Here is a 21,058-nt window from a genome sequence, read left to right as displayed (position 1 = left end):
GTGAACAGCTTTCAGATCACTCACTCACCTCCCTCCTCCCCCCTCTGCTTTCATGTAAACGTACAAAGGGAGGGTCATGCTGTCTGCGCCTTCTTTCATCATTTTTTATTTCAGACATAAAGACTTTGTGTCCACAGCGCTGCAGGCTTCACCCGGTGACGGCAGAATCAGGTCTGCACATCGTCCTCAGGAGTCGGTCCTCACATGTAACATGCAGCAGGAAACCAGGCAGATGCCCCGTGATTGCATTCATGTTTTTCACATTTGGCTGTAGGTCGTTGCAGTGATCAGCTGATTGCACAGACTGACTGTAACACCGGCACATTTGACTGCAAGGCAATTGCGCAAGTCACCTGGCAGCAGGTAACCTGTCTCCAAGCGACTGTGGTCACTGTCAGACATACGGGTTTGCTAATGATTGCTGCTTCATTTGTAAGCAGTCAGATTGCTAACATGTTATGGTTGATCTGAGAGTCTGCAGCTCGTGCAGCTATGTGTGTTTGCAGCAGGGGGCCTGACTATGGAAGCCCGTTTCTGCCACTAAAAAAAAAAAAAAGGATCCATAACTCAAAATTTCAAGTTACTTTCTCTAAATTTTGACGTATTAACTCGAAATTTTGATTTATTAACTCAAAATTGGCGCGTATATAAGCATATGGCGCGTTCCTCTGCGCCATATGCTTCCGGGTAAGAAGAAAGCGACCTCATTCACGTATATTTTTGATTGGCAGAGCTAACTCGAAATTTCGAGTTTTGGATACTAGCTGTTTTATTTTTATTTAGTAGTGGAAACGGGCTTCCATACCTGACTGATTATCAGCTGCTTGTGTTGTTAAATAAATGCAGGATTGCAGTGAAATTGCTGCCCTGCAGCATCTATGTTGCCAATTGTTTCCAACCTATGAGATTTGAAACAATTGGCAACAATTGGTATAGAAAAGAATAGAATAGCCTTTATTGTCATTGTACAGAGTACTCTGTACAATGACAATGTGCTCAACGTGGACAGCAACAGATTAGCAGTTTTCACTGACTTGTCTCAGTTGATCTCTGTGTTATCACAGATTGCATGCAAACTGCCTTCTTGTGGTTTTATTGCTGTCTCCAGACATTAAAGTTGCCTTGGAGACACCAGCTGACCAGGTGTGCGAGCAGTCACAGGCACTGAGCTGCACAGTCACAGTGTGCTTTTCAACCACTGTTTTCCTCAGTGTGACTGTAAGATAAGATGCTCTGGGAGCAGGCAGAGTAAAGACTACTTAGTGTCTCGTTGAACTGCACTGGAGTTTCACTTATACAACCCCAGTGGTTGCCAAACATTTCGGTCTGTATGTGAGGGAGTTTAAATACCTCGTGTCTGCACTGCAAAGGAAAAGTATAGTTTTAGTTTTAATGGAAGGAAAAACCAGCTTCACCAAATTCCCCTGCTCTAAACTGAGGACTAAAGCAAAGCTGCTGGTTTATGTCTGCGAATAAAAAGTCCTGCAGACGACATGGAACACGTGCTGGTCAATAAATGAACACAACAATCCATCAGTTTGTTTATGACCTGATCCTGTGTGTGGGTGGGTGTGTGTGGGGGTGTGGGTGGGTGTGTGTGGGGGTGTGTGTGTGGGGGGGGGGGGGTGTCTTGTAGGGAGAGAGAGAAAGTGAGCTATGGCTGAAAGTCCCTCGTCAGCTGTTTCTGTATAACAGATGAAACACAAACAAAACTGTAATGCAGAAAAAAGAAAAAGGGGAAGCTGGCACACACACATGCACACACACATGCACACACACATGCACACACATGCACACACACATGCACACACATGCGCACACACATGCACACACACATGCACACACATGCGCACACACATGCACACACACATGCACACACATGCACACACACATGCACACACATGCGCACACACATGCACACACACACATGCACACACATGCACACACACACATGCACACACATGCGCACACACATGCACACACACATGCACACATGCACACACACATGCACACACACATGCACACATGCACACACACATGCACACGCACACACACATGCACACACACACACACACACACACACACACACACACACACACACACACACTGTGGTCACACTAACATACCTGCAGCTCACCAGCAACTAGAGCTGGGCGATATGAGATTTTTTCATATCACGATGTTTTTTTCATTTCAGGCGATAACGATATCTATCACGATATAAGCCAAATAACTATATTTGTAAGATTTAAATGTGCCGTTGCTCACAAGTAAAATGTGAAATAATCAGCAGCTTGTTTTTATTTAAATATTTATTTCCCATAATAAGTTCAACAGGGTAGATGTACTTAAGGAACATGAGACTTTTTCAGATAAATAAAGGCAAATATTGCAAACTACACAAAAGGCAGCCGCTAAAGCGTTTAAGTTTCAAAATAGAACAAACGAAACAGACTAAACTGTCAATTCCACTTAGAAACAAAATATTAATTCTAAAAATAAATCTTAGTTTGTTTTACAGAAGAACAGACAAAACTGACTAACTTTTGTCAATATCAAATAAACTGAGAACTAAAAGGAAATTCTCGATCTCTCCTTGTTGTATAGCTGAGCTTTTCAAACAGTTTTAACAGTTACTTTAGTCTGACAAAAGCCGAATGACGAATTAGCGCTTCCAGTCAGAGACTGAGGCTACGTCCACACGTACACGGGTATTTTTGAAAACGGAGATTTTCTGTTTTAAAAAATAATCCCGTCCACACATAAAGGAAGAAATGAAGGAAAACGCTGCTATGAACATGCCAAAGCAGCAGGTGGCACTAGATTCCTAACCGTGCAGAAATGTTGGCCAATCAGAAGTCTAGAAGCCTCGGTGGGAAAAAGTAAACAAAGCTGGGGCATAGAAGCAGAACCGAGTCGTATGTGTGGAGGGACAGTAACTGTGTGTATATGTAAGCATTTAAACACTGCAGAGAGTAGAATTAACAGTATTGTAGAAATTCATTTCACCGAAACAATAACGTGGCGCACAGTGTGACGCATGCACCAGTTTATTGTATTTCCAGACTTGCTTTCGGCACATTTACAGTGCACGCTACTCTGTTTTTTGTCAGACTTGAAATAGCCGAAATACCTTCACACTATGGAACTTCTATGGCTCTTCCGTTCGACAATCTCTCCGGCGTTGGAACCATCATCTGTTTTCTCTTCGGTCACGCTCGGTTGATTTTTCTAGTCGGCACACTCATTTCCTCCATTACCCGCTGGCTGCTTCCCAAACAAACACACGTGCGGCTTGGCACTTGTGTACGTAACAAGTCACGCGACGTGACGCTGCGGCTGTGATTGGTTCGGCTCTGCGCTACTTCATTTGGATTGGCTGACCTTTTTTTTTTTTTTTTTTTTTTTTTTTTTTTAAGAGGACAGGAGCGGCGAGGTCTATCGCGATAGCTTAATTTCTCTATCGAGTAAAAGTTATATCGCGATACATATCGTTATCGTTCTATCGCCCAGCTCTACCAGCAACATTAAATCATCAATCAACATTAAATCCAGATTAAATTCCGGCTGCTCTCATCAGTCATGGAGTTCTATGGAATCATCAGGTCTAATCCGTCGCTGGACATTAATCCAGATTATGCAGCTGTTGGTAAATATTGTGAGGATTAATCATGGCTTGTTGTGCCGGTTCTTTCAGAAACTGCAGACTTCCTGTTCAGTGTTAATGTGCTGACTTGTGTCTGTGAAGTGACAGTAAGAGGAGAAGCTAATGCAAACAACGGGAGCCACAAACTCACTGAAGCAGCAAGCGAGGTCACTCCCACTGTGTGTTTCACACGGCGCGGTACACACACACACACACACACACACAGACACACACACAGTAAGCTGAGCGTTTAGAGGAAGTGTCATCAGAGGTGAGCTCCTCCCACAGTGACTGCACAGCCAGCCCACGGTGCACTCGTCCACTCGTCTGCGATTGGTCCCAGCTTAAAAACATGTTTAAAACTTCATAAACATTTGAAACTGTCTCCACTTTTCTAACTTCTTATGTGGCCCAGTGGCATTCAGCTACCTGAGATAACAATAAGTCTGTTTATGGTTTCATTCCACGGGAGCAGGTGTGTCAACATTCTTCATTCTTCAGTTCACACGAGGTCCAGGACTGAACGCTGTGCACAGAGTGCAGGTACCATTACAGCTCCGTGCAGTGAAGGAAACAGCAAATCCACTCGTGTTTACAGGCAGTAATCAGGATATGTGCATGGCTGGGTCAGCAGTTAACAGTTATCAGTATTTAGCAGCATCTCCTACGCTCTGTTCCAGTGTGTGATTCATACACCTCAGCAGCCTCCAGTGAGGTCAGCGTTTCCCCTTACACTGTGACCATGTGACCTCACATAATCATAGGTCTACACTGTGGTATTGTAGGGGAATTAAGCTACCCCGCAGTTGTTTTACAGCCACGTTGACCTTGTGCGCTGAATAGCTCCGCATGCTCCTCCCAAACCCTTAAAGCAGTGGAGTAAGTGTAGCTGCAGGCGGGCGACTGTTGACACCATAACTGCAGAGTTTCAGCTTTGCTGCCTGCTCGTATTAAAGTCTCCTAAACGCTGAAAGAAGCTCACAGCCGCACATGTACTGTGTCTTATTCTGGGACTGAAGATGAGCTTAACAGGGAACTGATCTCATGCTTTGTGTGTCACAAGCTCAAGCTCTCAGTTTTCTCATCTTTTTTTTGTCATATTACACTAGTGGACGGGCATTGGTCTTTTCACATAGCTGAGTAATTATAGCTGCTCTGAGCTGAGCTGCCTTGCTCTGTGGCACAGTGTGCTGCAGGTGGGACGTGGAAGCAGCAACCAAACCGTGTGTTTGGTTGTTACCAGGATTTCTGACTCGAGCTGCGACATGTTTCCTTGTAGATTATGTGATTGAGGATTTTACGGTCGGGGTAATGATTCACAGAGGACAAACGTCTTGCTGTAAACTCAAATCCAGATTGTTGCTCAATGATTAACCACGGAAGCTGAAATCAGACCGTGCAGTAAGAAGATTTCCTCAGATAGACCGTCTTTAGGTGACTCTGGGTGAGCGAGTATTCCCCTGCTGAGGCTCCTGACCCCTGCCTGCCTGAGGATTAATCCAGCATGACATTATGTTGTGTTGTCATATAATGAAGCAGAAGGAGAAAAAATTGCTGGGGATTCTGTGGGATTAGAGTCATCAGTCACTCTGACAGTTGCTATAATGCTCGACTCTTGGCGAGGCCGAGCTTGTGGTTCTTTCACTCACCTGTGCATAAGCAGAGCTCTCCCTCTACAGCACAACACAGTGTTATTGGGATCATCTTGTTGTTTGAGTGGAAATAACTGCTTCACCAGTTAACTTATGTCACCAACAAGTCATCAGGGTGGTTAACCTGCCCGGTGTAGCCTGGTGGCCTTGGTTGCTTCAGATCAGCTTTGCTGTCAGTAAAGTGTGTCATTGGCTACACGGAGCGGCTACTATCTGCATTCTGGACACAGATGTTTTCAGAGATGAGCGCCTCTCGCTGCTTCCTCTGACATTCTCTGCGTGATCAGACGAGCTGTCTCGGTGGTCGTGGGCAGCGTCGTCCTGTTTCATGCTGAAGAACAATTTCAAACCAGTTTCAGCATCTCCATCCATCCTGATCAGAGTCACGCGGCTGGAGCCGATCCCAGCTGTCACGGGGCGTGAGGAAGGGTACGCCCAGTTTGTCGGACACAGCGAGGCAATTTCAAATCCCCAATCAACCTAACCCACTGACTGTCTTTGGACTGTGGGAGGAGTTTGCACAGACTTTCATACAGTCAGACTGTATGAAAGAGACCATAAAGGTTAAACGTGTGTGTTTGAGGTCAACTGAAAAGTCTCGTATTTCCTCGTCTAGAAATCATAAAGCCTCAAAGCCTTGCAGACCTACAATAAACAGCACCTGAAAAGCTGGTGTGACCTTTGACCTCCCTGCTCTTATATCTGGCCTTCCTCCTCCTCACCTTCAGATAACCCTCACAGACGGGGCATTAATAGAAAGCCCAGGATGTCCTCTTGTTGTTACAGCAGGATACACGTGATGCTATAGATTGGATAAATGATGCTCGGTGTGGAGGTCTCAAACTCATTTCCTCAGGAGGGTAAACAGCAGTCGAGCTGATGCTGTGTCTACTTTGAAGAAAGAACAATGTTATGAGGAAATAATAATAATAATGGATACTTTATTGATCCCCATGGGGAAATTACTTGTTTTTCTCTGCATTTGACCCATTCACTCAGTGAAGCAGTGGGCAGCCCACTAAGCAGGCGCCCGGGGAGCAGTGTGTAGGGACGGTACCTTGCTCAGGGGTACCTCAGGGTAGCCGTTAAGTGGATTCGAACCGCCGACCTTCCGATCATGGGGCGACCACTTTACCTACTGAGCTATCCCTGCCCCTATGAAAAATGAAAGTCGTTGCCTCGTTCCTGCTTCCTTGGAGCTGCTCATGTTCCTCGTGTTGCTGCTAGATTGGCCTTTGTGTTCATGTCAGGCTGTATTATTGTTTATATTCAGTAGAGGAGTGTGGAAGCAGACTGTGAGGAGGCTTAACCTTCACCTCAGCTGACACACACAGGCTTACAGCACAGACTGTATATAAAAGAGACTTAGCAAGACACACACACACTCAAGCATATGTTGGCAGACAACACAATAGAAGCTGCCCTTTCCATGGATTTCCTTCCTTTGTTGAATCCAGATTATTTCCGAGTGGCCGCATCAGAGTTGTCAGCAGCAGGAGGTGAAAACAGCAGCTCAAGGTCAAAAAGCCCCAAAATCGTATGAGTTTTTAATCCCAGGGTGGTATTCTGTCCCACTGCAGGAGCTGGGCTAATGAAAAGCCTGTCCTCCTGTGGTTATGTGGAAATGGAAGCAGTTGAAGGCCAGGCAGGCAGCAAACAAAGACGTACGGTATCTCATCCTGCAGTGAATCCAATGACATTGTAGGCTGGGTGGCACAGATCACTCGGCTAACCGTGCAGCTGGTGCAAATGACACACTGTATACTAAACACACAGATGATGTGGGGTTAAATATGGAAACTGGGGCAACGTTTGTGACCAGCATGGCTTTGAGGTGGAGGCAGCAGCGTGTTTGCGACACACCCTGGTCTGTGCCGGGGACTCGTACTGCTGCTGGTGCAGATGAATACGCCTGTGAGAGTTTGTTTACGCTCCCAAACGTGAAAGCTGCTTGTCATTCATGACAGTCGCAGTTTAAGCCGCGATCACGTTTTCTGTGTTTCTCGCTGATTGTGCGAGGACGTCTTTTTTCAACAGGCACCACATGTTGCTTCTGTAAATATAAAAATATCAGACGTCACATGTCAGGCTGTGCTTCAGCTCCAGCTCCTGCTGTTTAGTTCTTAAATACCCCGAGTATGGCGGGTCGAGCGTGCTGAGGCACAGACAAAGGTACTCGCGTGAATGCGCGTGTGAATGGATGAATCAGGCTTTTATAAGGAAGCACCCACCTTACCTTCAGTCAAAACTTTGAGTCTGTTGAATCTCTCAGTAACCTTGAGATGAACCTGTACCCACCAGTATGTGAAAATATAAGAACCCCAAATGAGTCTAAAGAGTGCAAGAGAATTGTTCCTAATTGTCATTAAAGGCTGCCAAACTACAAATCAACAGTTCTTCTACCCAGTTATGTGACTGGCAGCGTTTCTGGGGAGGATACCTGTACCTGCTCTTTGTGCAGTCAATAAGAAGATCATCCAGTAGATGGGGCTAGAGAGTTGAGTTGGTGCTGGCTTGCTGTGTTTGCACTGCAGATGTGTTGCATGCATGGACTAATGATATTTATTCATGTGTGGATACGAGTTTAGTTAGCACACCCAACGTAGAACATATATTAAGTCAATGCAGGCTGGATGTTGTAACGCCCTCGACCCTGACCGTGGACCCAGTGTTTTGGACACAGTGGACCTGATGATGAGAGTGTGGAGACAGATTAATGTGTCTGAGCAGCAGAGAAAGGCTGGCTGCTTCTGTGGCCAAGATAATCTGGCATTATAGCTGGAAGATGACACAGCAGGACTCTGCAGATTCCCAAGGTGCCCATTGGTCAGCTGAACTCATGTGTAGGCACAGACTGTGCTTCTGTCTGGTTCCAGCTCATCGGTTTCATTCAAACACCCTGATCTCGTTTGAAACTCCGCCCCCTTGTGGCAGATGGAGTTTTTATCAGTGGAAAAGTTTTCTTCTGTGTAGTTTCCCTTCGAGCACAGGAGCGGTCAGGTTTAGTCCTTGCTGGTGGTAGACTTTAGCAGGGGGAATGCCAGCTAACGCAGGTCTTTTGGCTACGCCTGTCCTACCTCAGGATACAAATCTGAAGCCCAGTTCAGTTCACGTCAAATGTTTTTCCTCTGATCACACCAAACAAGCATGACTTCCTGAGTAAATGATCCAGTGGGCTGGAACTGAGTTTTTCTAACTTCCTTTGACCACTTCTCCTATCATTTCCATTTTTCACTTTCTTCCTCTTTCTGTCCGCTCGCTTTGTCTTCATATACCTGCAGAGGTTTGCAGACAAAATCCAGGATTCAGGACTCCGTGTTTGTAAATTAACCTGCAGGTGGGACTAGTAATCCCGGTGCTTCCCTTAATCACCACATTTAAAGAAGAGTGTTTTAAAGGTGCAAAGCTAGAGTGATGACATCATGCTTATGAGTGTGCCAGGACTGTGTTTTACAAACAGGTTAGCAGCTCAGCTCGTACCCTGAGCTGCAGGCAGTGACGAGCTGCTCGGGGCAATGATCCCATGTCTAATTACACCTGAGCATCTTTACTGATCATATAATGCTGATAAACCTGTCATAGTTGGTTGGATGGTTCAAGCTGCAGATACAAATCTGCTGGAAGTAAAAGGCCGATTGACTTGGTGATGATCTTCACTTTAGATGAAATTATGTTTCAAGTGAATCTGTACCAGGAAAAAAACACAGGGACTCTTGTTTATTCGTGCGTCTTTCTGTCTGCAGCCATGGCGGAGTTAGACTTGAGTCTGAGCGATGCGCTGACGGACAGCGTTCCCCAGCCCGGCCCGGAGAACATGGTGCACCGGGACTTTGTGGCTGAGCTGGAGGCGGAGCACTTTGACGATAAGGTCGGAGAGACGGTGGGAAAGACGGACTACATCCCGCTGCTGGACAACGATGACACCAGGGCAGGTGAGATGAACGTGATGTCGTCAGTATCGTATGGGCAAACACATGCAGGGGAACAGCATGTTCATCTGGATCCATCGATCTAAACGCAGCATTCATTCTTCTTTTTACCTCCTAAGAAAAATATCTTTCACGTAGCTTCTGATTAGCAGCTGGTTAAGAAGGATTCCTGCTGTCACAGTGTGCACTGTGGGTTTGTCAGGGGGATGCTGTGGCTAGCAAGACGGATGTTGTAAAAGATGTTCACATGCAACAACATGCAACATGCATGCTCTGCAGCGCTGAGGCAAACTGCTCAATAACGCTCTGTAGTTTGGTTACTTCAACTCATATTTGATGCATTGTTGATAAAATCATTAGAGGTGGACCAAGAATAGATGAAAGAAACGACAGATCAGCCGATATTCTTCATAAATATTCTGAAAAGATTTAGCAGCTGTAAACAAAGTACAATAATGAAACAGTAATACAGCGTACAGTTATACTCCTCTGCCCATAGACTATAACACTGTGTAACATTAAAGCAGAGAGGGTGTGCCTTTGACCTGAACTCCAGCTGCTCCTGTATGACTGATGGATGCAGGCGCTGCTGCACGCTGGCTGCCATCTTGGATCTGCTCGGGTGTCGTTCACCCACAGGGCAGACAGTAACCGGAAGATACGCAGAGCAGCAGTCAGTGCTTTGAACATTTGGCTGGTAAAATGTGGGGATGACACAGGAAACTGTATTTTTATTGTGAGCTGTCAGTAAATGCTCTGTGTCAGGGAGGAAGTGAGACAGCTGGGTAGAAGTATGCAGAAGAAGAAGAAGAAGAAGAAGAAGAAGAAGAAGTGTCCTTGAGCAACTTGCTTGGCTCCAGAAAGCTTCTAAAATAAGTGTGGCACATGTGATCAGATGCCTTTGGGTCATTAGCCGCGGGCGACGTGTTGAAGCTCCTGGGTGCGGTGCATTTGTTGTCGTGAGGAGTTTCACGTTACCCTTCGGCTGAGTTTGAGTTTGCAGGAATCAGAAGGAATTCCAAAGTTCGAGGACAAATGGCAGCAGCTCCGAGACAAACACCACAGCTTTATTAGAATAAGTAAGCTGTCAAGAGCTGCCAGTGTTGTTTCCTGTCAGAGCTTTAAGAAAGCAGTAAGTGAATATCAGCTGTTGTCCCAAACTGACCTCTGTGGCGAGACGACATTAAGCTGCTGTCTGCAGTTTGAACTGTGGCTGAGAAGGATACAAAAGTACACGATCTAATAAAGAGGTCAGCTCCAGTGCTGACAAACAGTAGATGGATCGAATAAAAAAGAAGTGACGGTTAGCCGAGAATGACTCAGCTCTCGGGCCTGTTTTGGTTAGCCAGACACTTCGGTCAGACAGTCAGACTGTGTGTGGGCACTCGTCAGTGACAGCCGGCTGCAGGACGGGCCGTGGGTGGCGTTGCCAGTGATCAACTGTGGCACGCTGTGTGCATTTGGACAAACGCACACATGCTGACACGCCGAGTGCCAAACAGCAGGGCGAGGCAGTCCGCGAGTCATTGTCCTCTGTCAGCATGACAGGGAGATGGAGGTGGCGTACATTTGTTGTTGTTTTCCCCCCTCTGTGAGTTATTGTTTCAGAGCCCCGGTGCTCCAGTAATGTGCAGTGCTGCACTCGTGCATTTCATCCGTCGTATTCGACTTTTATCTGTATGTTTTTGTGCACGCCTCTCCTTTCCGTGCTCGGTGGTTGAATGCATCAGCGCGTGTTTATGTACGTACGGCATGCACCGGTTTGCATCCTGCTGTTTACGTGCCCTTGCTTGCGTCGTTGTGATAGAAATCATGCCAGCGCTGCATCGTTTAGCACGATTAGTCGAGTAAGACTTGCATCTTTATGAAAAACTGAATATTTCTGGGCGTGAAAAACCTCCCATGTGCACAGCTGACCAATCAGACCATTACAAAGTGGCGAAGAAGAACAGAGCTATGGGGCATTTATTCACAAGTTGTTATTATTAAAGTTTAGATAAATAGGAGCTTAGTGTGAATAGAAGGGCAACAATAAAACAAATAATACACAGTTATGAGTAACTTCAAAAACATAAGACTTGAAAAGCCAAAATAAAATGATAAAAAATGTCTGTAAAGCTGAAGAAGCAGATTTAAAGTTTATCTTTGTAGATAAAGACTTCCAGCTGCTCCCAGGCCCTCCAGCAGGCGCTCTCAGGCCCTCCAGCAGGCGCTCTCAGGCCCTCCAGCAGGCGCTTCCAGCGGTTTAGGAACAGATAAAAGCTACTTAGGCCGTTTGGAAAAGCTAAACTTCGCATGGTGTGAATTCACCAGAATACCTGCGCTATTTGTACCTGGGCACAATCTGACTGCATCTGACATTTGCACTCTCACACGCACCTCTGTGGGGTGATTTGCAGAAAGGTTCGGAGCTTTGTGAACAAGCTACAATGAAAACAAAGTGGAGAAAGCACCATGATGCCACTGTGGAATTTAGAAGGATTTCCATTTGTTTCCCATACCTGCCAGTCTTGTGGAAAATAAACGGTTCCTGTTATTTAGCATTAATTTTAGTACGTGACTAAGCCTAGTCTTGATTTGGATCGGCAGTTATTTCTTTGCTGTAACACTGCTTCTTGTCAATAAGTCTTTACTGTTTATAAAAGGCGCCACGTTTGTAAGGAAAATGCTTCTGTGGGTTGAGCAGCAGAGTTGAGTGTGTGGGTTGCATCCATGAAAAACTTGCCAGATCTTCTCTGCCAATGCAACAGCTTATTCTGCTATTGATGGTTGCAGCATCGTCATGTAGAGGGAAGTCAGAGACAGGCTGTGAAGCTGGTGCCCCAACAAGACAACCCTGTCAGTACTTATGCACATAGTCTGCTACAGATTAGCAGGACGATATGGTCAGCAGCTACCTACTGACCCTACAGCACACGGTCAGTCTCCAGTCTCACACGTCTGCTGGGACGCCTGCCCTTCACCATCAGACCATTTGTGCTGCTGTCAGCAACGCGTGCACTGGAACCTGAACGTGTGGAGGAACGTGATGCTCATTGCAACAGCTTTTGATGGAGGCCGTGCGATGGTGTGGGCCAGCATCTCCCACTAAAGCAATGTTGGAGGCAATCTCAGTGCAGAGATCTGAAGATTATGCAAGCAGCAGCAGTCCCATATCTCCAGAGTCTGGGACTGAACTCTGTCCATCCAGATGACAGCACTCGCTCCCACAGTTTAACAGACACTACCTCCAGTTCACGAGTGCAGAGGGTGGAGCGTCTTGCCTGCAGATCTGAAACTCAACCCAGCTGAACACTTGTGGAATTAGCTTGAGCCAGACTGACCGACGCAGCCACACTGGCTGACGACCCCACAGCAGTGTGTGACCTGCAGGAGGAGGCGGTGCCAGGCTGTTGGGGCTGCGTATGCTTCTTCCACATCCTGTTCCGGCTCCTCTTAGAAATTCTCAGTTTGTCTTGTTTTGTCAGATTTCGATTGTCCGATTCAATAAACGACAGCAGTCAACAGCAAACTAAGACGTTTGACGTAGCAGAGAAGATGTGGAAAGTTTTGGGTACAGCCCACAAATTCACTTTCCTTACAAATGTGTCACCATTTAAAGAGAAATCAACAGTATGTCATTTACAGCTGAGAGGAATCGTTGGAACACACCAGTAATGGACCAAACACACGTTTCCTTCCTTGTTGCTTCCTGAGTGCTAAGTTAGGGCTGCTCAATTAATCGAATTTTAATCTCGATTACGATCTGGGCTTTCAACGATCATTAAAAATGACTGAGCCGATTATTAGCCCCTCCCTCGTGCTTTACTCTCGCGCTGCTCTGTGTGGCAAATCGAGCGCACCTCTCTGCGTTTTGAACACGCGTCACAACAATTAAGAGCAGCGGTCTCCAACCTTTTCATGCCCGACAATATTTTCATGGACCGGCCTTTAAGGTGTCGCGGATAAATACAACAAAATGAAACTAGTACCGGTACCGAAAAAAAGAAGGTTTATTCATAACTAGAGATGGACCGATCCGATATTACGTATCGGTATCGGTCCGATACTGACCTAAATTACTGGATCGGATATCGGAGAAAAATGTAATCCGATCCATTAAATATCACGAAAGCACCTCACAAAACTTGCAACACGCCGTAACTCACCTCAGCACGTTAGCACGTCGGAGCAGTATGCATCACGTGATAGAGCGGCTGTGGGATGCAGGACCTGTCGGTGGTCTGGATAGCATGTGGAGCTTCGCTAGCAACCCGGCATTTCATCTCGACAAAGTTATCCCCGAGAGAAGTAAAGCAAGTGTGTAAGTCCATCTCTGAATGTTTGTAAAGCATTCCTGCATTAAGCTTAACAAACGATATATGGAGCGACTGCCTCTTCTTGCTGCTACTTCAATCATGAAACTGCTTAACGATCAGCTGATCGGCTTTTCTGTCGCGAGTCCGTGTCTCTAGTTTGCTTTTGGCCCACTTTGCACCAGAAAGAGGAAACCAGCGGCTGAACAACAGCAGCACGTTTAAGCTTGATCAGCTGTTGTTAGAATGTATTTATTATTACTTTCTACTCGAGGATCTTTTTCTACAGCTGACGGCTGGTAACTGTGCAGGGGCGGATCTAGCAAAGTTTAGCCAGGGGGGCCGATAGGGCATGAACAGGGAAAAGGGGGCACAAAGACATACTTTTCTTTCTTATTCTCATTTAAAATGTCGAGCTTTTAATAAATAATTATCTGACACCCAAAGTTTTAATTTGATGTAAAATGAATAGAAGTCAATTACTGTATATAGTAACTATTAAGTCTAATATATATACCCTAGTAAGCTATAGTACTTTTTCCTTTGGGAAGGTACCATCTGTGCAGTCTGCAATTTTGTTGAAGAAAGATGTTGAATCTATTTAATATTTCTTGAAAAATAATTGATTTCTGTGCATTTTTTTTCACACTGCATCAAATTAAGGTTGATTACGTTGATTAAGCATCATGAGGTGGAGCGTGAGGGGTGGTTCCCTATTTTTTATTTATTTATTTTTGTTGTTGCTGGGAGTTGGAACCCTATTAGTTAGGTTGCTTAATATTTACGCTAAGTACTCTTTAAAATACCAGAATAGGGAGGATGGTGTAGGTCTAAGTTTATTAGATTGATCAGTATTGCTGAACTATGAAACATTTTTTTTGTATACAGGTATAACAGAATAGCTTTAGTGTAGTTGTTGTTTTAAACTTGAGTATGAACTTATACAAAATGCAGCAAAATATTTAAAAAAAACAGTTTTGTTGATTAAAAAACACTATATCGGATTCATATCGGTATCGGCCGATATCCAAATTTATGATATCGGTATCGGACATAAAAAAGTGGCATCGTGCCATCTCTATTCATAACCACATGAAAAGACCCAGGAAAACCGAGTTAACGATAAAAACGATAACAAAATAACGCTGAACACCGATTAAAAACCCTGAAAACCAGACATTTCACACCTGAGCCTCAACTCTCGTGGCCCGGTACCTAACAACTCACGGACCGGTACCGGTCCGAGGCCCGGGGGTTGGGGACCGCTGATTAAGAGGACCCGAGGGAAGCTCGGAAAGCTCAGCAGAAGTTATTTGGAGAGGAGAGTGACTGCTGTTGATTGAAAAGAGAGGTAAAAAACCTTCAGTGGTGTGGAAACATTATGGGTTCAGTCAGACGTGGATCAAGTAGACACAGTGTGTAAACTTTGCTACAGTGTAGCTGCACCACAGAGCAACACTGCAAAGTTCACTAAACACAGATGTTTACATTTTTCATTGATTTGTTACATTGCAAACATTTGCACTGTTATCAGTGTTTGCACTATTTTAGATTATTTTTGACAATCTTTAAAGTCATTATTCAACACATTGTTATTGTTAAATAAATATCGTCAAATAATCGAGATCTCAATATCAGTGAAAATAATCGTGATTATCATTTTGTCATAATCGAGCAGCCCTAGCTAAGTTAGCACAGAAGAGTGCTGTATCAGCACCTTTATGGTGAAACCCGTTGACACTATTGATACCATGAGGCCAGACTGAGGTCGGCGGTGCCTCAATGCTTTCTGTCCTCATACTGCTCATTCCTGAGACATTATTAAGAGTGTTTGGTCAGTCTCGTCACAACACATTCATGTCGTTAGTGTTTTAGTTACTTGTGTAAAAGTGTGTCTGAAGTTCACATTTCTCAAACAAAGGTCAATAATTCATAAGTCACATGTCACACAGCATCACTCCTTCAGCATCCTCCCCTGCCACCAGCCGATATATGCGTCTCGTCGCCTGCCCCTGCCTGACCGTAACTGCCCTTTGTGGTATTAGCAAGCACAGCCCCAGGCAGGCAGAAGACAAACACGCACCTCAAGTGAACAACAGCCATATCCAGATGCCCTTTAAAAAGCCAGTAAAGACAGGGTCAGTGGTTTCCATTCGATTGCCGACTCGGTGTGTCGTATGTCCGCCGTGCAGCGCAGCGCCGTGCAGAGCAGCGCCGTGCAGCGCAGCGCCGTGCAGTTTGATTTCCTCTCAGGTCAAACCATTAGCACTCTGATGGATCGTAATGTCTTTGCTTGTTTTCGTGTTTGTGTGTGCGTGTGTGTGCAGACGCGGGTACTGCAATGGAGAATGGAAAGCAGGAAGCTCGTGGGGTGCAAAAGCCTGGTAAGACATGTCCCACAATCGCCTGTCCTGCTGGTCTGTTTGCAAAGGCCAGCTGGTCGTCGCCATCCACCCATCATGGCCTCTTGACCTTTACTTGCCTGTCGAGCTTCATTTCATCCATCTGGAGCTTCACGTTCATTGGTTGTGTGTACCTGTTTGTGTGTGGGATGTTTGGGGCTTTTTAAAATCTGCAGGATGCTCAAACTGAGCAGAAAACGAGTTTAACGTTGGAAAAAAGACAGAAAAAGTAGTAAAGACTTGCTTTTCTGTTTAACATCAGACTGTATGTATTTGCATGACAGCGAGTCTTAAGTGGCTACAGGAAGTTGTCAGATTGTTGCACTGATAATCAGCAGGGATCCTTGCAATGCTGGGAGAGACCGTCAGCTGCACACTGTGTGCTCAGCAGTCCTGTTGCATACGATCGGAATAAATTGATCTCACATTTGAAGTATTAAGCAGCAGAGATGAGGAACGCATACAGAGCGTCTAATGAACTATCGGATCTCTCTCTGGCTGTCTGCTCAAACACGAATAGACCAATGAGAGGAGTGTTTGTTGTGTGTGGGTGTGTGCTCCATTTGGAAATCAGAGCATCTGTTTTTTTCTCTCTTTTAAACTTTCCTTTCCAGTAGTCTGAGTAGTCTTTGTTCCCACCTCCCAACCTTAAGTAGCCCATACACACTTCTGTTCCTCTGTTCGCTGTTTTTGGTCGCGATGCTGATGATCCATAAAGTGCTGCTCTGCATGGCTTTGCTGGAGAAAGGATTATGCATGGGTATGTAAGTGATTGTGTATCGTGTCCCTCACTGGCAAAGCCCAGTTCCCACTGCTGCCTCTATCAGCACAGTGTGAAGGGTTGCATCCCTGCATCTTCTACACTCACAGGGAAAATATGGTGGTGGTGGGTGGAGGAGGTCTGTTCTCGACCAATCAGACTCCAAGAGGAGGTATTTGCAGGGTCTCCAGCCTACTGCCGATTCACTTCCTCTTCACAGTAAATGACACAGATGCAGGTTTAAGCTCTGTCCTCGCCGGCTCATCTATATCTGCCAGTTATTTCCTGATGAAAGCATGCCCTGCTTTATTATCTGTTTCACTCTAAAAGGAATAACAGTGAACAAAATGATGTATTTGTATAGCGCTTTACTTAGTCCCTATGGACGCCAACGCTTTACACCACATTCAGTCATCCACCCATCCACACACACATCCACACACTGCTGATGGCAGCTACATTGTAGCCACAGCCACCCTGGGGCGCACTGACAGAGGCGAGGCTGCCGGACACTGGCGTCCCCGGGCCCTCTGACCACCACCAGCAGGCAAACATAATGTGGATTTAAAAGACTTGAGACTAGTAATCATAAACTAACCTAGAAATGGAGTAGTGCATTCCTTTGGTTAAAATCATAGTCTCGTTCTCATTTAATACAAATATTCGTCCACATAAATATTATGCATGTGTTGATCTCTAAAAGCCTCTGAACTGCACGGTGTCCACAGACTGGTGGAGCATCAACAGCAAACATTACAGTCACACATCTCTGAAAGCAATCTGTTGGTATCTCCAGTTTTTGTCCTTTTTCTTTTTTTGCTGATCCGAGAATTGATCCGATCCGTGACTTAAAAGCGTGATCCCAACCGAACCGTGAGAGTTTTGATCCCTTGCACCACTAGTAGCCGCAAACTCCACTGGTGCAGCTTTGCAAACATCTTTTGCAGATTTAGTTTTCCAAGAGCTTCTTTGTCTACTCCTTGGTCTTTCTGTCGTCTTGGCTGCAGCAGGTCTGAACGGTGAGTTTGGGCTTTTGATGGAAAAAAGGCACCACGGTAAATCGAGTGGCTCTTTTAATCTATAACACAAGCAAACAAGAACCAAAGGAAGCACTTCCAGTAGTCAGTCACATGCAGTGAACGTTCAGTTTACAATCAGCCGCCCTGCGAGTCGAACCGATGCTGATTCACATCCCGTGTAGGATCCACTGAGATGAAGTCACGGTGAGGATGGATGCTGATGACAGTGGGAGGAAGCGGTCTGCATGTAAATAAGTCCATAGTAACTGTCTGCATGCACGGGCAACTTGTGTTACCGTGGTGTTTGCATGCATTTGTTTCTAATAAAAAGGTGGCTGATTTCGCACACTGCATCTGTACTGAGATCAGCAGGAGCACAGTTTAGGCTGATAAACCTGTTCTCTTCCTGCTTTGGTAAACACAGCATCAGCCTCATCAGGCACAGTGGTTCCATCCATCACTGTTATTGCAGCAGTCCCCAAGGTAAGGACGCAGGCGGTATAAGTGGTAACTGGGTCAGAGGATTGAGAGCATAAGCTGAATCCTGACAGTGCAAATGCAGATGTGTGTGCGCAGAGATGCTGCATGATGCTTCTGCATGATGCTTCTGCACGGCACACAAACTCAGCTGTAGGATGTCGTTTATCTTTTCATGTCCAGTAATGAGTTGAGGACGAGATGTTTTCTCATTGTTGATTTTGTGACATCTTTACTAACCTGGTTTCTTCCCTTTTCCTCCTTATCCCTTCCTGTTTATCCTCCTTCTTTTCTCCCTGTTTTGTGATATTTACACTCTTCTTTGTTGTTCTATATTCTTCTTTCTGTTTTATTGTTTCTTTTCTGCAATGTCTTTTTTACACTTTTCCTTCTTACTGCTCCCATGATGCTTCTTTTATCCTACGCCCCTGTTTTTCATCCTTTCCCAATCCCCACGCTTCAGAGGACTAGAACCCGCCTCCATCGCCATGCTGACTGTCAGCCCGCTGTGCTTCTGCTTCTGTGCACCTCCTCCCTTCTCCCCGTACCACACACGCACACACACACACACACACACACACACACACACACACACACACACACACACACACACACAGTCCTATCCACTGCTCCTTGATCCAGCATGAAGGAGAAAGTCTGAGGTTGTGGACAAGACCTCACATCAGCTTCACTCATCACACACACACACACACACACACACACACACACACACTGACTTCAGCACACGCTGTTCCTCCAAATAACGTGTTGCTACACTGTGACTCACTCTGGGTACATCAGCGCTGTTTCTGGACGTATGCACGGTCACACGTTTCCTTCTTCAGTTCCTGTTTGACCTCAATGGTTTTCCACTGTTTCCTTTCGAACACTATTTTTTTCCCTTTGCAAATCAGCCACATTTGTCCATTATTAATAAAGTCCTGTCCTATTCATGTCAGTTTCCCAGATGTAGAAGCCTAAAGTCACATGAACAAAGTCGTGGCCCCGTGTGGATTTATGTTTGTGTCCTCACACACTCAAACACCATCCAGGCATGAACCCTTTCAGAGCTGCCTGTGCTGCAAGGCTGATCTGTCAACACCCAGCATCCAAAACACACACACACACACACACACACACACACACACACACACACACACACACACACACACACACACGAGGTATTTGTGTATTGAAACCCTACAGAACTATTTATTCTTTTTTCCGGCTGTCCCTTCCTCCTGATGTGATCTAATGGGCCTCTCCACCATCCTTAGTAAACCAAATGTGTAGGTAAGCCTAAACCGAACTGTCACTGATGTGAACGATGTCAGTGAGACGCAGTTCTGTCTTTTATTCTTTTTCACTGAAGGATGGAAAGTTTGGTTTGTAGCTCTGAAAGCTTTCATTTCAATTCTTTTTAATTGCTGTTTCAAAAACGTACGTCTTGTTAAATCTTCTTAGAGCTGTTCCTGTGTTTGTTGGGTCTGTGGCTGCGATCATCACGTATGCCATCAGTTCCTTCGGACGAACATTTTAGTTTGTCCAAACTGGTGATACGTTCCTGGTAGCCACGAGTTAACACCTGCCGCCCACAGCTGTTCATTATTTACAGCTGAGTATGCACGGTGGCTTTCTATCACACAGCTCTGACTGGTGGCCAACATTCACCTGCTGCGGCCCTGCTTTTGCGTCTCTTGCCTATAAATGAACAGCATATCTCTGTGATGCATTAAAGCTGGATACAGACCCAACAACAGTTCAGTGCAGCTTTCACTATGAGTTCAGTCATGTATGTTACCTGTTAACATTTTAGATGCAGGGATTGTTCAACTGTGTGCCACAAAGGTTTAGCCTGTTTCCTGTCAGTTGTTGTCATAGCATCGATCTGCGTGTCCTTTTTAGAGATTCTCTTTGTTGTCTGCCTTTGCCAATAAACAGAAATATTAACACACACTCACCTGCCTTGAGTTCTCTTTCTTCTAACCACACGGCTCTAAACCTCTGACTGCTTTCTATTTCTGTCTCTCACAGCCTTTGATATTAGCTGCAATGTTTCGTTCCTTTTCCAGATATTCCTCTATCGTAGCAGCTTTCTAAGAGAACAACATGCTTAATAATCCTGCAGCCTTTGGAGGCGGCGGCGTTTCCTAACGTAACGCTGGGAGATTAGCGTGTGCCACCGTGGAATGATTTTCCGGTGCTTCTTAGAGCTGAAGCCTATTTCTTTATTACGCTTCTTTTTCCTTTGTGCACATTTAATCTGTTGCACAATGTAAAAAATGGAAAGAGGTTTTCCAGCTATATCCGGTTTTTGTCTTTTTTATTTGGAGTAACAGCTCATGTGCTTTTTCTACAGCTTTCCATCATCCTCAGCTGAACTGCAGAAAAATGTGCCAAACAACCAAACTGGTCACTTTTGGCAGGAATGGACATTAAGCTTATTTTTTACGAGTACATTTGGGTTGACAAGCTGCCATCACAACAAATTACCATCAAACAAGTGTGCAGAAGAGCGAGCATGGAGTTTGTGTCGGAGGTTCATGGTGGGATTAATCCTCCTTACATGGAGCAGGTTGAGTCAGGTGCAGGTTAAGTTGATTTCAGCTTTTATGGCAAGACTTTGGCAACACGCCGCTCGAACGCTTTCTGTCAGAATGTTCAACACAGGGAGGAAAATGTATTATTTTTAGATAATTCGACTTACTTTAAGAAATGTTTGTGGAATATTAAAACTGTTGATGAAGGAAACCCGTCTGAACACTGTAGCATCATCAAAAACCTCGTCACGGTTCAGATGTTTTTATTAAAGTCCGTTCTGCAAACCTAACGCTCACCTGAGCCGGGCTGTGAGGTCACCGCACTAACAGTGATCACG

The 21,058-nt window shown here is 45.3% G+C and overlaps 1 protein-coding gene across 10 annotated transcripts in view; it reads left to right on the top strand.

Annotated features, from left to right (window-relative positions):
• The window catches only part of LOC147321429 (uncharacterized), a 120,728-nt gene that overhangs the window by 24,726 nt on the left and 74,944 nt on the right, over window positions 1-21,058 (top strand). For 8 of the 10 annotated variants that reach the window (XM_086305359.1, XM_086305349.1, XM_086305353.1 and 5 more), the window contains exons 2-3: window positions 9,042-9,230; window positions 15,850-15,906. In XM_086305359.1, the coding sequence (XP_086161485.1) occupies window positions 9,042-9,230; window positions 15,850-15,906 (246 nt within the window). The remainder of the gene's footprint in view (window positions 1-9,041; window positions 9,231-15,849; window positions 15,907-21,058) is intronic. The other 2 variants (XM_086305355.1, XM_086305350.1) reach the window with 1 other exon arrangement.

The sequence above is a fragment of the Aulonocara sp. 'chitande type north' Nkhata Bay genome, linkage group LG9 (assembly GCF_057382095.1).
Source record: "Aulonocara sp. 'chitande type north' Nkhata Bay isolate Kocher_YH1m ecotype deep benthic linkage group LG9, A_spYH_male_GT1.1, whole genome shotgun sequence".
NCBI lineage: Eukaryota > Metazoa > Chordata > Actinopteri > Cichliformes > Cichlidae > Aulonocara > Aulonocara sp. 'chitande type north' Nkhata Bay.
The sequence above is the reverse complement of the archived record's forward strand: the minus strand, read 5'-3'. Positions and strand labels throughout refer to the sequence as shown.